Raw genomic sequence first — 20,693 nt, 5'->3', positions numbered from 1 at the left:
TATCCTTGCTGTATCCAGTTACAGTAAAGTATCCACTCCACCAGTTTTAACCGCATCTATCAAATTTGGATGCCTCAAATCAGAAAAGAAAATGTTCACTGGTTACTTCCCCCTTCTGAATAAGCACTTGTTACTGCTAGTGAATAGAACAGGACTTCTGGTGGGAAATGTAGGCTGCACCAAGAACACGCTCCAGATTCAGGAGTAATTTGTCATCTTCCAGATGAGGTTTATATTTACTACACCTCTTTTGCATGCAAATAGTAACACATTTTTTTCTTTGCAAACACTGGGGAGAATTGGTTTCTACATCTCAGAAGAGGCTCTAACTTCTGTTGAAAGGAACCAAATTTATGGTGAGATGTGGAAGTAATCTCCAGGCCACAAAAAACATAAGATTGGAGTTTGTTTTGGGGTTAATTTATCTCACTTCTTAAAATCTGACTTCATACTTGCTTATCATTTCAAGAACTGTTTTTTTAAGATTGATAATTCTTGATTTAATTCATTACAAAAACATATTTGAAGCAATTTTATTGTTATAATGATTAGATGATAAGGCTGTAGCCATGAATAAAACATGGTCTCTTTCTCAAGAGATTTTCCATTTTGATGGTTAGAGATCTTACAATCTTGATAAAACTCAAATGACGGTTGGTAACTTCTTACTGTGAAAACAATATAAGACATATAAGGAAAAGTTTTTAAAAAATTATTTTGTTGGGAAAAAATAGGTATATTTAGATATATATATGTGTTGGAATCCCAATTCAGGTCTTTACTAAGTGGATAATCTTAGACTTATCTTCCTTTTCTGGGCCCCAGTTTCCTTATCTGTTAAATTGTGTAATAACCATACCAGAGGTTCTCAGGGTTTTTGTAGGAATTGTCATATGGCTCTGTGCCCAGCACAAAGCTTGAATTCGAAAGAGAACATCAATGTTTATTTTGCTGCATCATTGATATCCTAGTATTTATCTGTAGTGTTTGCAGTTATTTTGAAGTTTCTTCTGATGTTAGATGTGGACACCCTCCCTTAACAAATGCTTAAATAGAGGTCCAGAGATGTCTACCACCTGCTCCCAAGTTCATAGCTAGGGCGTCATAGAACAGAGACTAAAACAGTCAACAAGAGTTGGTCTTGATACAAGTGAGCTTACTTAGAAAACAGAAAGAGACTCACAGACTTAGAGAACAAATTTATGGTTGCCTGTATACACTGCTGTATTTAAAATAGATAACCAGCAAGGTCCACTGTCTAGCACAGGGATCAATGTTATGTGGCAGCCTGGATGGGAGGGGAGTTTGGGGGAGGATGGACACATCTGTATGTATGGCTGAGTCCCTTCATCGTTCACTGGAAACTATCACAGTATTGTTAATTGGCTTGGGCTTAGTCGCTTCGGTTGTGTCCGGCTCTTTGTGAGTCCATAGACTGTAGCCCGCCAGGCTCCTCTATCCGTGGGATTCTCCAGGCAAGAATACTGGAGTGGGTTGCCATGCCCTCCTCCAGGGGATCTTCCCAACCCAGGGATCGGACCCATGTCTCTTACATCGGCAGGTGACTTCTTGGCCACTAGTGCCACCTGGAAAGCCCATAATTGGCTATACCCCAATATAAAAGAAAAAGTTTAAAATTGGCTATACCCCAAAAAGAAAAAGGCTAAAAATAAAAAAAAAGAGAGAGAGAGAGATGGTCATTTCCAATAGACTTGAGACAGTTCTTCCATTTCCAAGAGCCCTATGTCCTGCCTCCCTTTGTTGCCAGGGTGAGTGGATACTGAGTGAATGTCTTCTCTCTGCAGATGCCTATGCAAGAGGAGCCGGGCCGTCCACTTCAAATGCATGCACGCTGTCGGCCATCAGTACCATCATGATCTCCCTCACAGCAAGGTCCAGTTTATGACAACAGTTCTCCGAAGGACTTTCTCTTTATAATATAAGCAACATTTAGCTAGTTGTTTTGAAGACGCCCAGTACTAAGTAATATTGTTGTTCAAGTACATCTTATTACTGGAAAAAAAAATGTTTTTTGCTTCTTTAGGAATGGCATTCTACAGTACTTCCTCAAAGCAAATCTAGCTTTGTCTGAAGTTTCTTTGGAAACTCTGCAATGCACTGAAGACATCTGTAATATGATGTTACCAAAGCAGTTTACATATGTCCTTATATGCATATTTTTTATTATATATTTAGTGTTTTATAGGATTTTTTAAAGTTAACATGAAATGTAGATATTAATTTTTTTCCTCTGCTGTAAAATGCTATGGGCAACACAATCATGTGATTATTATTTGAAAGTATTTCCTTTAAAGACAGAGTTGGAAACTCACCCTGGTCAATACATCGCAGACTCCTTGTACGGTTCTACAAGGGTCTGGAGGCAGCACAGCTGAAGGATTGGTCTGTAACTCAAGGCCGCTGTAGGAATGACTCACGGGATGTCTGATGCACTGAATCAAGTCGTTTAGCCATTGTACAATATGTTTTCCAGCCCTGTTGTGAATTTTGTTGTTCCACACAACTTGAGATGATTTCAGGAATGGCCACAATCTCAAAACCTAAACTAACTGCCCGAGAGGTACCTTGAGCAGTACTCCCACCCCTGAATTTAGCATCGTACGGTAAGACTTTCTTTTCCCTCGACTAAGTTAGCCTTGTCTTTGTAGTAGCATTATCTTAGCCATGACACTGGAAGTTACATATCCTGTAGTAACATAGACCAAAAGTTACTATAGTCAACCACGTCTTTCAAAGGATAAAGAATAATTTTACTGTCTTTAAATGTATCTGTTTTGAATGTACATTTAACAAAGAAAAGAGTAATTCTCTGTCAATGGATTCATAACTTCTTTACGAAATCTCTTATAGATAATATGTGTATCTCTTTAATGATAGAGCCCTTCTTTTAAATCAGAATTATGTAAGGAGTCTGGCAGATTTCTCCTATTTCAGCAAATAGTTGCCACAAAGAATTTTTTTCATGACTCTATAAGAGATCTTTAGTACAACTGTATGGTATCTCGATGATTCTCCTGTTTTGCAGTAGGTAGCCTTGTTGCTTTATAAGCTTTATCTTCTACGTCTTAAAATCACACATTGGAAAATGACAATATCAACAAAACCGTATTCTTATGAAAAGAACTATTTGTTATAACGGGGGAGGTTTTGTAAGTTGACACTAGTGGAACAGTGCAAATAAAATGCAATGAAATTTTCTATAAAAATTTTCACTTGTAAACACTCTGCACCTTTTCTTCTTTCTCAGAGAGCTCAAATTTTGCCTGTAATTTGTCATTTTTGCTTACAAAGAGTATAAGTTAACTTTTCAACCTTCTAGCTATATTTATCCAATAAAGTCATAATCAGGATTCCACTTGTGTAAAAACTAGGGTGGTAACTGGGAAAAAATATATTGTCAGTATTTCAAACTGTGTTCCTTTCTTAGTTTGATATGGTTACTTCTATGTTGAAATAAGACAAAATTTAAAATCACACACACAAAAAAATCAACAAAATAATAAAATGAATGAAAAAAAAAAATAACACCCCAGCTAGTTCCCAACCCCAGTGTTAATGATATTTACCAGTGATCTAGCATATGTAATCTTTTTTTAAAGGTATTGTTAATAAATATTCTGTCATTTGTAAAGATACTTGTCTTTTGGGAGCATTTTTCCTGCCTGCCTGTCAGGGAATCTGTTCACTCACCCTTGTGCTAGTTATAATTTAAGATCCTAGAGGGACTCAAAAGTCTCTGGCCACGATCCCTACCTAGAAAACCCAGAGAAAACACCATTGCAGGTCCTCTTTGGAAGTAGAGAGGGTCAAAAATCCACAAATAAATCTCCTGAAGATCAAACGTGAGTAGATCCTCTGGATTAACTCAGTCTTTTCTACACTTAATCTAAGGATATCTGTTGTTTTAAGGTTTCTTCCAACCCCATTGCTAAAAGGATAAAATCTAAACCTGAGGCCCTTGTTAATCTGATAACAACTTAAGTCCATACCCAGCCACACAGAGCCCTCACTGGCCCCCGAACACCACTTGCTTTTGGTCTCACCTCTGTGCCTTTTGGGCATCTGGCTGCCCCTTCTTGAAATACCCCCACTCTTCTTTAATCCCCGATCTTGACTGTTCTAGGGTAGCTCCAGCCCCAGCTTGTCTGTGAAGCCTTCCAACCCTCGCTGACCTCCTTCCTCTGAATGAGCTGCAAGCCCTGTCAATACCCCTCACTTAGTAATTTAATCAGGTACTACTTTTGGAAGTCTCTTGTACTGTTATCTTGCATTTTAACTCAACTCCTGTATTGTTAGTTAATTTTCCTTGTATGTATGCCTTGTCTTCCCAACTAGATTGTAAGCTCCTTGAGGGCAGGGACTTTGGTCTTATCTTCCATGTACTCTCCATAGTGCCTAGCACAGTGCCTTGCAATAAATAATCATTGATTAATTGATTGAAGGGGTCTTTGAAGTAGCATTTTGCATCAGTTGCCCGCCTGTGTGCCCCAGCAAACCAATCAGAGGAGACTGTCACTGTTTTGCAAGGTGGTGGAAAGTGTCAGAAGGCCTGGCTTCTGATTTGAAACCTTGGGAAAAGTCCTTGAATCTCTCAGCTTAATCATCTGATAAATAAGGCTCTGGATTAGCTGAGTCTGACCAAGCTCAAGGTATTTTTTTTAAAGTGCCCCATAGGCACCTTCACCCAAACGTGTCTTATTTGTTGGTTTTCATGGTTGTTGCAGGTTAGGCTCACTGCTTGCAAGCAACAGAAACAACTCTGGCTTACCTGAGCAAACATAAAGGAATGACGCAGGTCAGATCACCTGAGCCATGGAGACACTGAATGCCCAAGCCTTGGTGAGACTAAGGAGCAGGCCACCCTGGGGGTGAACCTGCAGGAAATTTGCAGTCTTTTGGGGGAGCTGTTTTGGGTTGAATTAGCTCTGTTTCTGATTTCAAAGCCACTCTGTTCAATATCCAAATTCTTAGAAGAGTCTGATCAATTTATGTTAGCCACAAGAGCACCTTGATCATGTACTCAAAGGGGAGAGACAGTTTGTTAAAGGAGAATTGAGATGATGTTTCTAGAAGATGGGAAAATAAGTGCTGGAAGTGTCTAAATAGCACACTATCTATGCTTAGCCATCCATGCAAGATTCCCCAGACCCTAGTCCCAATTAATATGTGCAGGGAAATGCATTGCTGCTTGGGGTTGTTGCACAATGACTAGAAAGGAGAAGCACTAGAGAAAGGAATATTTGCTTTGGTTATTTCATCTTTTCTAGCACTTATTCTGATGTTCATTTTGTGTATGGGTGGTTCACCTGCAATTTAACTGTACAAAAGAAGATTCTATTTTGCCCGATAGTTGGATTCTCTCAGCATTCCAGAGTTTTTATACAGCTCACAAAACCTGAGTATGAAACAGCATCTTTCCACCGGGGCGGAAGATGTGGATAATAAATTTCATCCTCAGGTGAGCTTGCATCTCTTCCAACCTGTGAGGTGGGAGCTGCCTTAAGCTTTTATCTTAAGATAGAATGATTGAGTTATTCCTCCCATCAAATGTTTGGTTATTTACATCTGGGAAGCGACAGTCAATCCTGATGAATCTTTTCCCAGTCTCTCCCACCACCCATACCCTACAGCAAATATGCTCCAGAAATGTTGAATTCTAAAAAGTCCATAAATAGTAATAATTAGCTTTTAAAATGTCATGTAATTTTTAAAGCAATGTAATGTAATCAACCACCAGGTGATTTTTGCAAACTATATTGGATTATCAATGCTGCTGTTCACCTCCATTAACATAGATAATCAAGAATTGGATATATTTCCTCTTTTAATTTTCATTTTATATTGGAGTATAGTTGATTAACAATGTGTTAGCTACAGGTGTATAACAAAGTGATTCAGTTATATCCATCCAATTATCTGTTCTTTTTCAAAATTTTTATCCATTTAGGTTATTACAGAATACTGAGCTGAGTTCCCTGTGCTAAACAGTAGGTCCTTGTCAGTTATCCATTTTAAATATAGCAGTATATGCATGTCAATCCCAAACTCAATCTATCCCTCCCCCGACCCCAACACTTTCAACACATAAGTTGGTTCTCTAAGTCTGTGTTTGTTTTGTAAATAAGTTCATTTGTATCATTTTTCTAGATTCAGCATATAAGCAATATCATAAGGTATTTGACTTTCTCTGACTTACTTCCCTTAGTATAATAATCTCCAGGTACATCCATGTTTCTGCAAATGGCATTCTATCATTCTTTTTAATGGATGAATAATATTCCATTGTGTATATATATACCACACCTTCTTTATCCAGTCCTCTGATAATGGACATTCAAGTTGTCTCCATGTCTTGCCTATTGTAAACAGTGCTGTGATGAGCATTGGGGTGTATGTATCCTTTCCAACAATGGTTTTCTCCAGATATATGCCCAGGAGTGGGATTGCTGGATCATATGGCAGCTCTATTTTTAGTTTTTTTAAGGAACCTCCATGCTGTTCTCCATAGTAGTTGTACCAGTTTACATTCCCACCAACAGTGTAGGAGGGTTCCCTTTTCTCCACACTCTATCCAGCATTTATTGTTTATAGGCTTTTTGATGATGGTCATTTTGACTGGTGTGAGGTAGTATCTCATTGTAGTTTAAGAGTTGGCTATATTTTCCTTTATGACAATTAGAAGAATTCTCTGGCCAACCATAATGATTTCGGGAAAAAGCCTTTTAAAATCAAATACTTATGTTCAATCTCTGGATCTACCCCCAAAGTGTTCTATGACAAAACGACAGACACCGCGGCCTTACCTAGGCAGCCTAGTACAGTGTCTAAGAATATGAATTCTGGAGTCTGATCACTAGGGGTGCATTCAGACAATTGCCACTTATTTGACAGGATAACATTTGTAAAGTTCTAGAATCACAGCTCTCCAAATACTAGCAAATTGTTCTGTAAATAAGTAAGTCATTGTTCTTTCTCCCAAGTCACTTGAGATGGTCATCAAAAAACGGACAAAGAATGTGGGTACATTCCCTAACCAATGCCTTCCCTGGTGCAGTCCCTAACCAGAATGAATGTTGAACTCACCTGAGAGTTCACTTTTTTTCTTAAATTTGTTTCTTTCATTGTCACTTTTTTCTTAAATATTTTCAATTCTTAGTATAAATTTTAATATTTAATACTTTCAATAATACAATTAATAAAATAAAACTGTGTAATTATGTTAATAAAATAAGTCAGGCAGTAGGGTTCTCAGTCAGATGCCAAATCCTCCCTCAGTTTCCCTCTCTGGCATTGACCTTTCATTTCTCTGATTCCAGAACATCATGAGTACTCACACATATGTATCAGTTCATTACATGGTGTCACTTTTTCTTGAACCATTTTCAGCTTTTAGTTTTATTGTCAGCAGATCATACTTACAAAAGTGACTTCAGAAACCCCCAAGCATATTATTAATCAAAATAGGGCCTCGTGAGACTACATGCAATGCCTATAGATTTGCATTCTAAGTATCTTTTTAAAAATTAATTTTTATGGGAGTATAGTTGCTTTACAGTGTTATGTTAGTTTGTACTGTACAACAAAGTGAATCAGCCATATGTATACATATATTCCCACTTTTAGGGAACTTCTTCCCATTTAGGTAACTACAGAGCATTGAGTAGAGTTCCCTGTGCTATACAGTACATACGATGTGGTATTTAAATAATCAGAGCATAGCCCAGGCTTAAAGTTTGGCTGTGATTCTTGACTGCTGTCCCAAAGTGCCAGGCCTTTATCCCTACCCGCCCACCCCCATCTCTGACCCTGACAAAGCTGGAGGGTGGAGAGCCTAGGGCAGCATTTGGGGTGACGTCACCAGGCTCTGCCCTCCTGATCACCATCTGTAGTCAGGCTGCTTGTTCCAAAAGGGGTCCCCTTTCCCCTCATGCCGAATGGGCCATACAGACTAAATGTTCCAATTCCACAACCCACGTGTAAACCACGACACTCAACAGAGCTCACAATTTAGACAAAATCAGCTACCATCCTTTTATTCCCCAATCTCTGAAAATTGGACTTTTTCTATATATTCTTACCGATTGTTAGGAATCACACAAACCATTCCAGGAAATGTATATACCTTAGGATTTTAACTAACAAAGTGTAATGACTTGCATTTGAATTTTCAAAAATAATCTTCAAAGTGCTCTTCACACTAAGAAGCAGGATATGCAGGTTTTATCCCTTTGTATTTATGTAATGGAGGGAAAGAGGTGACATGGTAAGTCCATGGTAAGACAGACAATTAGAAAGTTGGGACAAGAATTTAGTACTCTCAGGACTTCTCTGGTGGTCCAGTGGTTAAGATTTTGTGCTTTCAGAGCAGGGGGCACTGGTTCAATTCCTGGTCGGAGAACTAAGAGCCCACATGCCATGCGGGATGGCCAAAAAGTAATAATAAAAAACAAAAGAATTTAGAACTCTTAATTCTGTGCATTTCAAAACCTAGAAATAACGATTTACTCAGAGGAAAGACAAGAGAGGGTAAGAAGCTGGTCTGTTAAATTCAACCAAAAGGCAGCCAGGACACTGAGTTGGTGAGAAGACAGTGGCGAGGTGGGAGGGGAGATGTCTGAGGTTGAGGTTGGGAGGTGGAGGGGTTCTTTATCCGACCAGGCCCAGGACAGCCATTCAGAGGAACCTGTGCCATCTGTGTACCAGGCCCTGTTCTAGGCACAGAGGAGCAGCAGGGGGTCAGGAAGAGAGACCCCACAAGGGCCACAGGATGAAGGAGATAGAGACACTCTGAGGCTGGTGTGAAATCTCCTCATTTGGAGTTAGACTGGGTGGGGAAGCCAGGGGACCAGTCACAGTGTTTTGTCACAATACCACAGAGAAATGCATTGGTAATTTTAATAGCTGACAACAATAATGCTTTAAGCATGTGCCAGTCTCTGCAAACCTGTAGTTACCATGTATTATTCCTATTTGGTACAGGAGGGACCAAGGCTGAGAGGTTCATAGGTTTGTTCCAGGTCACACAGCTGACTGGGGAGGCCAGGAATTCAGATGCTGGTCACTTATGACTCTAAGCCTTATTCTAAACCATTAGATATTTATACCAATAGGTTGACAGGTAAATAGCCGGATAGCTAGATAGATACAGATACTGCTTCCCAACAAGAAGGGTAGTGAGCTTCCCAGGAAGTTGTACACAGGTTGTTGAAAGGTGACCTGGGCACAGACGGGCAGGGTTCAATTTGGGTTTGTTTGGCCTGAGATGAATATAGTTTCTGTTCTGGCTTATGCTTGAGAAACTGCCTTTCCTTTTCATTGTCTAAGTTCAATCAGTTTCTACCCTGCTGTTCTCAACCTCAGAGTTTTAACTTTAAATGAGACAGGAAAAGTTTAAATAATATAATAAGTGATTAAAGTAGCATCCAACAGAAAGTAACCAGGGAACACAGACTTCCTGGTGGCAAGAGCCAAGGCTTAGAAAATAAATTGTCAACAAGATGGGGGAAGAATTGAAAAGGCTTTTCCGTTGGAGAAAGCTTCAGCAGCAGCATAGGGTTTCTGCAAGGAGAGCTCATGCAGCTAAGATATGGTGAGTTTTCTGCTCCACGGTGGTCTCCCTCTATTTCTTGGATTTCTTCACCTACAAATGGTCTCTTTGCTTGTTTGTTTTACTTGGCTTCCAGTGTCTCAGAGTTGTTTTTGCAATATTTATTGGCAATTCAAAGTTAACTGGGCCTCTTCTTTTTTCTTGCTATATCTGGCAAGCTTATGCAGGAAAGTCGTCTGCTTATTGAGGTAATTCATTCCTAGTGCAAAATTCCAGGGTCTTGCTGAGTGTGATCAATTCTTTGAAGGGTGATGTCACTGAGGGTGGAAGCGCAAGCTTTGCTGTTTAAAGTTCTGTTGGTTTGTTGAAGTCCCTGACCCCTTAACCGAGGATAGTATGTGTGTGTCCAAGGAACTAGAGCTACTGGCTCTCACAGCTGAAAAGGGCTAAGGATCCAGCTCTTTAAGAAGAATCTGGCTGACCTCTGAACTGTGACGTCAGTGACTTAAGTGTTGATTTCTTTCTCACAGTTTTCCCTCAGGCTGATGCATTTTCATTCATTTTTATCACCTAGCAGGGGCAAATCTTGGGTTTTTATTTTAATAAATGAAACAAAACTGATAACCCACCTTTATGGGGAAAAGAGGCCATTGGAACATTAAAATAAGGCACGTGGGTCACGTGAGCCGAAGGGGTGGTTCCGGCTCCCGGAAGCTCGGTTCTCAGCCGGGGCTCAAGCTGCCCAGGTGAAGGTAGGCCCACGAGGTTGGGGCAGGCGTTCCTGAAGGGAGAGTGACGCCAACTGTGAGTTCCTATTCTTTTTTTTCCCGTTCATTAGATTGTTTTTATTTTTGGCTTCGCTGGGTCTGTTGCTGCTGGCGCTTTCTGCAGTTGCGGCTAGCGGGCCTCTCGCGCTGGCGTCTCTGGTTGTGGGGCTCGGACCCTAGTGCCCCGGCTCAGTAGTTGCTCCAAGGCATGTGGAATATTCCCGAAGCAGGAATGGAGCCTGTGTGGCTTGCATTGGCTGGACTCTTAACCACTGGACCGCTGAGGAGGTGGTTACTTCTTTATTAAAATCTAGAGATGATTTAATTTCTCCCGTCCCCACGCAGCTTTAATAAAGTGAGTCTGCTGCTTTGAGTTTGGTTCGTTTGGTCTGATGTGAATATAGTTTTCTCTTCCGGATTACGTTTAAGAAACTACCTTTCTTTTTTCATTGTCTAAGTTCTGCCAGTTCCTACCCTGCTGTTAGGCACACGGTGATAAACAGGGCCGTGTTCTCAACCTCGGCATGTTTCGACTTTAAACGAGACAGGAGAAGTTTAAATAATATAAGTGATAAAAGTAGCATCCAACAGAAGGTACCTGGGGAACAGAGACTTCCTGGTGGCAAAGAGCCGAAACTTAGAAAATAAACTGTCAATAAGATGGGGGGGGGGGGGGGGGGACGTAATGGAAAAGGCTTTTCTGTCGGAGAAAGCTTTGGCGGACGCTCGGAGGTATTTGAGGGACATGGTGCTTGTGATAGAGGGGTGCTCCCTGGTGATGTGGGTGGAGAGATGATGGAGGAGCCAAGTCAGAGGGGGCTTTGTTTTAAAAGGAGCTTCAACTTGAAGGTGCTGGAGTTATTTAAGTGTTTTGGACGGGGGCTGAGCTCTGCAGATGCCCTTTTGCTTAGATGCTTCAAAGAAAGGCAGTACTGGAGGCCAGGATATTGAGAGGCTGCGGCGTTGGTCCTAGCTCAGAGATGATGCAGACAAGGGTGAGAACACAGAATGCCAAGATTTGGGGGTGGAAATGAGATGTGCTCGTGTTCAGTTTGCAGATGGACAATTCACTATCAATTAAGTTACAGGTTGCTCGTTCTGAACCGCGTTTACATTGACATCTGTTGCCTTAAAAAGAGGGATACTGGCGGGAGAAATAAGGGTCAGTCTTTAAAAGGTAATGGTTTTCGAAAAGTTTGAATTCTGGAACGTGGTTTGTTGTTGGTGAAAGCAGGAATACCTGCAACAGGTGGAGACCCTGGGGCTGACACAAAGTCCTATTCTAATCAGATTTTCCACCTTCACTCGTGCCATCAAAGACTGTTTTCGGTTCTCTGTTCTCACTTCCACATATCTACTTTTTTCCTTAACAAATTAGCACCTAAGGTTTATTAATTCCACCAGCAGATGGTCCTGACACATACAGGCCTCCCTGTGAAAACGTTTGGATTTTTAATCAGGATGTTTTCTGCCCACACAGAGTTCCTCCCCAGGCTGCATCAATAGCAGCAGTCCTTGAGGCATTTCAGTAAGGCCCAGGTTGCCGAGCTGCTGGCAAACTGCCCTTCCCCCTCCAGTCTCCCCAGTGCATCCCAAATACTGAGGAGATGGGCTGAAATCCGTATTGGAAAGGCTGTCATGCAGAACCACTGTTTGTTCTGAGCCTGTGACTGTAAAGCCTCTTGGGAGGAAGGTAGCTGTCCACCCTCCTGGCAATTGACAGAAAGAGATGAGTGCCCACGGCTAATCCACCTGCTGATGAGGGTGTTTACTGTGAAGTGCTCACACTGATTTGCCATGACATGGTAGTAAAAACAGAACACACCACTAAAAACCCAAGTCCTTTCTATGGCAACTTACACATTACAACATAGCCACATCGTCAGCAGAGAGAGACCCAGGCAACATCAGCCAGGTGGCCAGGCACACACGGGTCTCCTGGTTATTTCCAATCAGGTTCATATTAGACACCTGTCTCTTCTCCATGCTTTTATTTTAGGCCTTGATGATCTCTGCCAAATAGCATTTAGTACCAGCTATCTGCAAGGATCTGTGCCAGGGTGGCAAGAGGGCTTAAGAGGATCCAGTAAACACTTACCCTTCTAAGAGTCAGGGACTGTCCCAGATGCTGCAGATAAAAAATACATTTCATATGAGCCCCATCATCTTGGATGGTACATCCTATAGCAAGGGTTCGCAACCTCTGGGATCTAATTCCTAATGATCTAAGGTGGTGCTGATGTAATAATAATATAAATAAAGTGCACAATGAGTGTTATGTGCTTGAATCATCCTAAAACTATCCCTCCCCATCCCCAGCCCCAATCTGTGGAAAAATTGTTCTTCCATAAAACCAGTCTCTAGTGCCAAAAAACTTAGGGACCACTGTCAATCACTCTGAAAGAGGGGCTGAGACCCAGAATGCAGCCCCAGAGACAGGATCAACCCAAATCTGCCTTTGAAGGCTTGGCGGAGGGAAGAGGGGTACAGGTCCGCAAAGACTGAGTGTGAGTTCCACAAGCTGGAGGAGGAAGGGTCAAACCCACTGTGGAGACACATGGTTTACTCTCTGCTACCCCAGCCACTCATACCCTGATATCAGACAGTGATACAGGCTCAGTTCAGTTCAGTTCAGTCACTCAGTCGTGTCCAACTCTTTGCAACCACATACATCGCAGCACGCCAGGCCTCCCTGTCCATCATCAACTCCCGGAGTTCACCCAGACTCGCGTCCATCGAGTCAGTGATGCCATCCAGCCATCTCATCCTCTGACGTCCCCTTCTCCTCCTGCCCCCAATCCCTCCCAGCATCAGAGTCTTTTCCAATGAGTCAACTCTTTGCATGAGGTGGCCAAACTACTGGAGTTTCAGCTTTAGCATCATTCCTTCCAGAGAACACCCAGGACTGATCTCCTTCAGAATGGACTGGTTGGATCTCCTTGCAGTCCAAGGGATTCTCAAGAGTCTTCTCCAACACCACAGTTCAAAAGCATCAATTCTTCGGCATTCAGCCTTCTTCACAGTCCAACTCTCACATCCATACATGACCACAGGAAAAACCATAGCCTTGACTAGACGAACCTTTGTTGGCAAAGTAATGTCTCTGCTTTTGAATATGCTATCTGCTGCTGCTGCTGCTAAGTCGCTTCAGTCGTGTCTGACTCTGTGCGACCCCATAGACTACAGCCTACCAGGCTTCCCCGTCCCTGGGATTCTCCAGGCAAGAACACTGAAATGGGTTGCCATTTCCTTCTCCAATGCATGAAAGTGAAAAGTGAAAGTGAAGTCGCTCAGTTGTGCCTGACTCCCAGCGACCCCATGGACTGCAGCCTACCAGCCTCCTCCATCCATGGGATTTTCCAGGCAAGAGTACTGGAGTGGGGTGCCATTGCCTTCTCTGCTATCTAGGTTGGTCATAACTTTCCTTCCAAGGAGTAAGGAGCATCTTTTAATTTCATGGCTGCAGTCACCATCTGCAGTGATTTTGGAGCCAAAAAAATAAAGTCTGACACTGTTTCCACTGTTTGCCCATCTATTTCCCATGAAGTGATGGGACCGGATGCCATGATCTTTGTTTTCTGAATGTTGAGCTTTAAGCCAACTTTTTCACTCTGTACTTTCACCTTCATCAAGAGGCTTTTTAGTTCCTCTTCACTTTCTGCCATAAGAGTGGTGTCATCTGCATATCTGAGGTTATTGATATTTCTCCCGGAAATCTTGATTCCAGTTGTGCTTCTTCCAGTCCAGCATTTGTCATGATGTACTCTGCATATAAGTTAAATAAGCAGGGTGACAATATACACCCTTGACATACTCCTTTTACTATTTGGAACCAGTCTGTTGTTCCATGTCCAGTTCTAACTGTTGCTTCCTGACCTGCATACAGATTTCTCAAGAGGCAGGTCAGGTGGTCTGGTATTCCCATCTCTTGAAGAATTTTCCACATTTAATTGTGATCCACACAGTCAAAGGCTTTGGCATAGTCAATAAAGCAGAAATAGACGCTTTTCTGGAACTCTCTTGCTTTTTCCATGATCCAGCGGATGTTGGCAATTTGATCTCTGATTCATCTGCCTTTTCTAAAACCAGCTTGAACATCAGGAAGTTTACGGTTCACATATTGCTGAAGCCTGGCTTGGATAATTTTGAGTATTACTTTACTAGCGTGTGAGATGAGTGCAACTGTGCGGTAGTTTGAGCGTTCTTTGGCATTGCCTTTCTTTGGGATTGGATACAGGCTTGATATTGGATACAGGATTGAAACAGGCTCAGTACCCGGATAATGCTATTGCCGAGGTCAAGGGAGGCAGGTCTGAGGCCAGCGTCTCTCCAGAGGACTAGCCATACTTGGGGTGGCTTTCTTCTCATCTAGCCTCTTAGGCAGAGACAGTTTTCACAGTCCTAGGTTTCCAAAACACACACACACACACACATACACACCGCTTGAAAGAGATCAGTCATCAAGAAATCAGTTGACAAGGGGGTAGTTTTGGTCCCCCGACACCCCGCCCCTCCAGTCTTTTCCACTCCTTCAGCTGTTGGTTTTCATTTCAGGTGTATGTGTTCATTTTTGCCACTCTGCATGCCAGTGTCCCCTGCATTGGGAATTCGGAGTCTCAACTACTGTACTCCCAGGGATGTCCTTCATTTTTATTTTGTTATTTTTTGGAGGGATGTCAAATATTGATATTCGTCAGAACTACCCAGGGCAATTGTTCTCAAACTGTGGCTGGGAAACCAGCATTGGCATCACCTGAGAACTTATGAGAAACACAGATTCTCAGACACTACCCAAAACTGCTCAATCACAAACTCTGATTCACTTTAATAACCCCTCTAGGTGATTCTGATATGCTCGTTTGGGTGTGCCTAACATAAGAATAGTACAGGTTCCTGAACACCATTCACAGAGATTCTATATCAATCAGAATGATCAAATATTTTGCCCATCTTTGCAGCTTCTGCCCTCTTGGTCCCATCCAGGCTTAAGCTTGTTTCCTGATCATCCCCTCTACCTTATTGGGTTCACCCGGGCTTGTGGTCAACCTTCAGTTCAGTTCAGTCACTCAGTCGTGTCTGACTCTTTGCCACCTCATGGACTGCAGCATGCCAGAGTTCCCTGTCCATCACGAACTCCTGGAGCTTACTCAAACTCATGTCCATCGGGTCAGTGATGCCATCCAACCATCTCATCCTCCTTCGTCCCCTTCTCCTCCTACTGTAAATCTTTCCCAGTATCAGGGTCTTTTCAGATGAGTCAGTTCTTCACATCAGGTGGCCAAAGTATTGGAGTTTCAGCTTCAACATCAGTCCTTCCAATGAACATTCAGGACTGATTTCCTTTAGGATGGACTGGTTGAATCTCCTTGCAGTTCAAGGGACTCTCAAGAGTCTTCTCCAACAACACAGTTCAAAAGCATCCATTCATTGGTGCTCAGCTTTCTTTACAGTCCAACTCTCACATCCATACATGAATACTGAAAAAACCATAGCTTTGACTAGACGGACCTTTATTGGAAAAGCAATGTCTTTGCTTTTTAGTATGCTGTCTAGGTTGGTCATCAGAGAAGGCAATGGCACCCCACTCCAGTACTCTTGCCTGGAAAATCCCATGGATGGAGGAGCCTGGTAGGCTGTAGTCCATGGGGTCGCGAAGACTTGGGCACGACTAAGCGACTTCACTTTCACTTTTCACTTTCATGCATTGGAGAAGGAAATGGCAACCCACTCCAGTGTTCTTGCCTGGAGAATCCCAGGGACGGAGGAGCCTGGTGGGCTGCCGTCTGTGGGGTCGCACAGAGTCAGACATGACTGAAGCGACTTAGCAGCAGCAGTAGCAGGTTGGTCATAGCTTTTCTTCCAAGAAGCAAGCGTCTTTTAATTTCATGACTGCAGTCACCATCTGCAGTGATTTTGGAGACCGAAAAAATAACGTCTCTCACTGTTTCCATTGTTTCCCCATCTGTTGGCCCTGAAGTGATGGGACCAGATGCCACGATCTTAGTTTTCTGAATGTTGAGTTTCAAGCCAGCTTTTTCACTCTCCTGTTTCACTTTCATCAAGACGCTCTTTAGTTCTTCTTTGCTTTCTGCCATAAGTGTGATGTCATCTGCATATCTGAGGTTATTGATATTTCTCCTGGAAATCTTGATTCCAGCTTGTGCTTCATCCAGTTTGGCATTTCTCATGATGTACTCTGCATATAATTTAAATAAGCACGGTGACAATACACAGCCTTGACATACTCCTTTCCCGATTTGGAACCAGTCTTTTGTTCCATGTCCAGTTCTATCTGTTGCTTCTTGACCTGTATACAGATTTCTCAGGATGCAGGTAAGGCGGTCTGTTATTCCTGTCTCTTTAAGAATTTTCCACAGTTTGTTGTGATCCATACAATCAAAGGCTTTGGCGTAGTCAATAAAGCAGAAGTGGATGTTTTTCTGCAACTCTTATTTTTCGATGATCCAATGGATGTTGGCAGTTTGATCTTTTCTAAATCCACCTTGAACATCTGGAAGTTCATGGTTCACATACTGTTGAAGCCTGGCTTGGAGAATTTTGAGCATTACTTTGCTAGCATGTGAGATGAGTGCAATTGTGAGGTAGTTTGAACATTCTTTGGCATTGCCTTTCTTCGGAATTGGAATGAAAACTGACCTTTTCCAGTCCTGTGGCCACTGCTGAGTTTTCCAAATTTGCTGGCATATTGAATGCAGCACTTTCATAGCATCATCAGGATTTGAAGTAGCTCAACGGGAATTCCATCACCTCCACTAGCTTTGTTTGTAGTGATGCTTCCTAAGGCCCAGTTGACTTTGCATTCAAGGATGTCCTGGCTCTAGGTCAGTGATCACACAATCATTGTTATCTGGGTCATGAAGATTTTTGTTTAGTTCTTCTGTGTATTCCCGCCACCTCTTCCTTTTATCTTCTGCTTCTGTTAGGTCTATACCATTTCTGTCCTTTATCGAGCCCATCTTTGCCTGAAATGTTCCCTTGGTATCTCTAATTATCTTGAAGAGATCTCTAGTCTTTCCCATTCTATTGTTTTCCTCTATTTCTTTGCACTGATCACTGAGGAGGCTTTGTTATCTCTCCTTGCTATTCTTTGGAACTCTGTATTCAAATGGGTGTATCTTTCCTTTTCTCCTTTGCCTTTAGTTTCTCTTCCTTTCCCAACTATTTGTTAGGCTTCCTCAGACAACCTTTTGCTTTTTTGCATTTCTGTGCATAGAGTCTGGTGCAGCTCCTGACACCTGGCTGCCTTAACAAAGCATACAGTCTAGGGGGCTTATAAACAACAGAAATTTATTTATCACAGTTTTGGAGACTGGAAGTCCCAGATCATTGTGTCAGCGTGCTGGGATTCTCATGAGAGTCTTCTTCCTGGCTGCAGAATGGCAACTTCTCATATCATCACATGGGGGAGAAATTCTTTGGGGTCCCCTTGTAGAGCACTAATCCCATTCCTGAGCATTCCAGCCTCATTTTCCCCCAAAGCCTCACCTCCAAATGCCATCACAGTAGGGTGTAGAGTTTTAACATATGAATGGGGAGTGGGGCACATTTGTTCCCTGACACTTGGAAGTGGGCAGTAACTGATAGCTGCCAGATCCCTGTGCCTGTTATCCTGGACCCAGTTCCTGCTAGGTGCAGTGGATGTTTATCAGGAGAACAACCCCTGGAACGATTTGGTAGTCAACCTTCCCCATTCTTGGATCAAACTGACTGGCTAAATCAAGTATGACAAGCATGTAAAAAGTGGGCCCTGGCAGAGGCCATTCTGAGCACTGTGGCCTTTCCCAGTCCTAAGCTTCCTGTTCCAGGGCCCTGTACAGTCAGCACTGTTGGGTCCCTTCAGTTTCCAGCTGCCCATCCTACCCTTCCTCTGCCCAGGAGCTAGTTGCGAACAATACAGGAAGATGTCAAGCTTCCCTGGTGCCTCAGCAGTAAAGAATCTTTCTGCAATGCAGGAGACCCGGGAAGATCCCCTGGAGAAGGAAATGACAACCCACTCCAGTCTTCTTGCCTGGAAAATCCCATGGACAGAGGAGCCTGGCAGTCTACAGTCCATGGGATAGCAAGGACACAACTGAGTGACTAAACCACCAGCAGCACGTGAGGGTGTCACGGGAGGGATTCCTGTCTAGATCGGGGTGTGTGATGAGGACTGTGTAGGACCCATTCCAAACCTCTGGCGCCAGGGTTGATGCAGCCCTCCCTGACCAGATGCCCAGCAAGTTGCCTGAAGTCTTTGCGAGCAGACATCTCTTCAGAAAAGTCATTCTTGGTAGAGTGATCCTCTTCCAGCACGATTCCACCCAGTGCCTTTCTCAGTGTATTCCTGAAATATCAAGGCTGCCTTCGAGAATACAATCTTCAAACAAAATCCTGTCCCCTCATTGGGCATAGACTGATTCGTTAGCTCTGTATGGTTTGAAATGAGTTTGTCTGCAGTGATGCTAACTTGATTGTACCTCTCTGCCTCCCTCCTCTCTCCTGTCTCTCCATCTCCCTCCACCACACACACCCCCACCCACACATTACTTGAAAAAGTATTCCTGAACTCAGAATAAAAGCACCATGGCTCCCACGTGCTGTAGGACAGACAGTCTTGAATACAAGTTCACTGTTCATTCCAGAAAGGTACAAAATGCTCTCTTCCTGAGATTTTAGTTGATTATTACTGTTGGTGGCTGACTACCAGAGTAAAAACAACTGACATTAGCCTTAATAACCGTCTCTCTCGCACAAAAATGTGTGAGGTGAGTAATGCAGATCAGGTGACTGGAGGGTGAGGAGGTGCGGCCCGTGCAGAGATCAGACCTGGCAGGATGGACGCATCAGTCACCCAGTGTGTGTTAGGAGAGTGTGACGAGGCGTCCACACTTGTCAGGTTGCATCACCTTCCAGCTAAATTGAGTGTCCTGTAGACTCCAGACTGCTCAAAGCCAGGAAACAGCCTTTGCATTGTCATCACGGAGGCTCGTGAGCATGAGCTGATTTTGAGAATGTTCCAGGGACAGTCAAAACACGGAGTCTTCCAGGGTCTCAAATCCAGCCTCCTCCGCATAACTTATGACTTCAGTTTCACTGGAACCAGTTTTCTGCAAAACAAATAATCCTTCCTTAGATATTTTCTAGAGAACTTTTCCATTCTTTGAATTTCTTTACAGTTGGTTTCAAGTCATTTTGCTCTTAAAAATAGTAAATGTTCACTGAAGAAAATATGGAAATGAAGTAGGAAGAAAAGACCAAAAAACACCCATAAACTTACCTCCCAAGCACAACCCACTATCTCTTCAGCCCTTTTCTCTAGCTGTTATCTTTACAGTTACATGAAGAGCTTTATAAGTTGATTGCTTTTTGTGCAGCATCATATCATATTTTAAGTTACGTACAGCCAGCCCTTTGTATCCACTGGTTTCACTCTTTTATATAAGGGACTCTAGCACCTGCGGACACTGGTGCCCCCCAGGATCTCCTGGAGCCATTCCCCCTGCAGATGCTGAAGCATGACTGTATGTTTTTTGGCTGTATCATTTTGAATAGCTTCATAGTACACTATCCACAGTTCACTAAAGTCTTCCCCTAAATTGGTGTATTGTGTCCTATTTTGGCTATTATAAATAATGCTAATATTAATTATAAAATTCGTGACCAAAAATAAACTTCCTGTAAGAAATCATATTCCTTCACCTTCTTTACTCACTCAGTGTATTTTTTTCCATATTTTTAATTGAAGTATATTTGATTTACAATGTAGTGCTAATTTCTGCTTCACAGCAAAGTGACTCAGTTGTAAAATATATATGTTGTTTTTTATATTGTTTTTCATTATGCTTATTACAGGATATTGAATATAGTTCCCTGTGCTGTATGTTAGGGTCTTGTTTATCCATTCTAAATGGAACCGTTTGTATCTACCAACACCAGTCTCCCAGCCCATCCATCTCCCTCATCTCCTCCCTCTCCCTAAAGTCTTTTCTCTATGTATATGAGACTGTTTCTGTCTTGTAGATAGGTTTATATGTGCCATATTCTAGATTCCATGTGTAAGTAACATCATATGAGATTTCTCTGTTTCTTACTTCACTTAGTATGTTAATCTCTGATTGCATCCATGTCACCGCAAATGGCATTATTTCATTCTTTTTTATGGCTGGATAGTATTCCATTGTATATATGTACCACATCTTCTTTATCCATTCATCTGTCGATGGGCATTTAGGTTGCTCCCATGTCTTGGCTATTGTAAATCATGCTGCTATGAACATAGGGGTGCATGCATCATTTTGGATTAAGAATTTTGTCTGGATAAATGCCCAGGAGCGAGATTGCTAGATCACGTGGTAATT

The 20,693-nt window shown here is 42.4% G+C and overlaps 2 protein-coding genes across 4 annotated transcripts in view; one reads left to right on the top strand and one right to left on the bottom strand.

Annotated features, from left to right (window-relative positions):
* Positions 1-4,457, top strand: part of CNTN4 (contactin 4) — a 1,027,736-nt gene extending 1,023,279 nt beyond the window's left edge. For all 3 annotated transcript variants that reach the window (XM_005222675.5, XM_005222673.5, XM_059880036.1), the window contains one exon: positions 1,806-4,457. In XM_005222675.5, the coding sequence (XP_005222732.1) occupies positions 1,806-1,906 (101 nt within the window). In that variant the 3' untranslated portion in view covers positions 1,907-4,457. The remainder of the gene's footprint in view (positions 1-1,805) is intronic.
* Positions 4,458-13,608: 9,151 nt separating this feature from the next.
* The window catches only part of IL5RA (interleukin 5 receptor subunit alpha), a 42,498-nt gene continuing 35,413 nt past the window's right edge, over positions 13,609-20,693 (bottom strand). Inside the window, exon 11 of the mRNA XM_002696967.6 lies at positions 13,609-19,442. Coding sequence (XP_002697013.2) covers positions 19,362-19,442 — 81 coding nt within the window. The 3' untranslated portion in view covers positions 13,609-19,361. The remainder of the gene's footprint in view (positions 19,443-20,693) is intronic.

Source organism: Bos taurus, chromosome 22 (assembly GCF_002263795.3).
Source record: "Bos taurus isolate L1 Dominette 01449 registration number 42190680 breed Hereford chromosome 22, ARS-UCD2.0, whole genome shotgun sequence".
Lineage (NCBI taxonomy): Eukaryota > Metazoa > Chordata > Mammalia > Artiodactyla > Bovidae > Bos > Bos taurus.
Note: the sequence above shows the minus strand (reverse complement) of the source record. Positions and strands in the feature narration are given on the sequence as shown.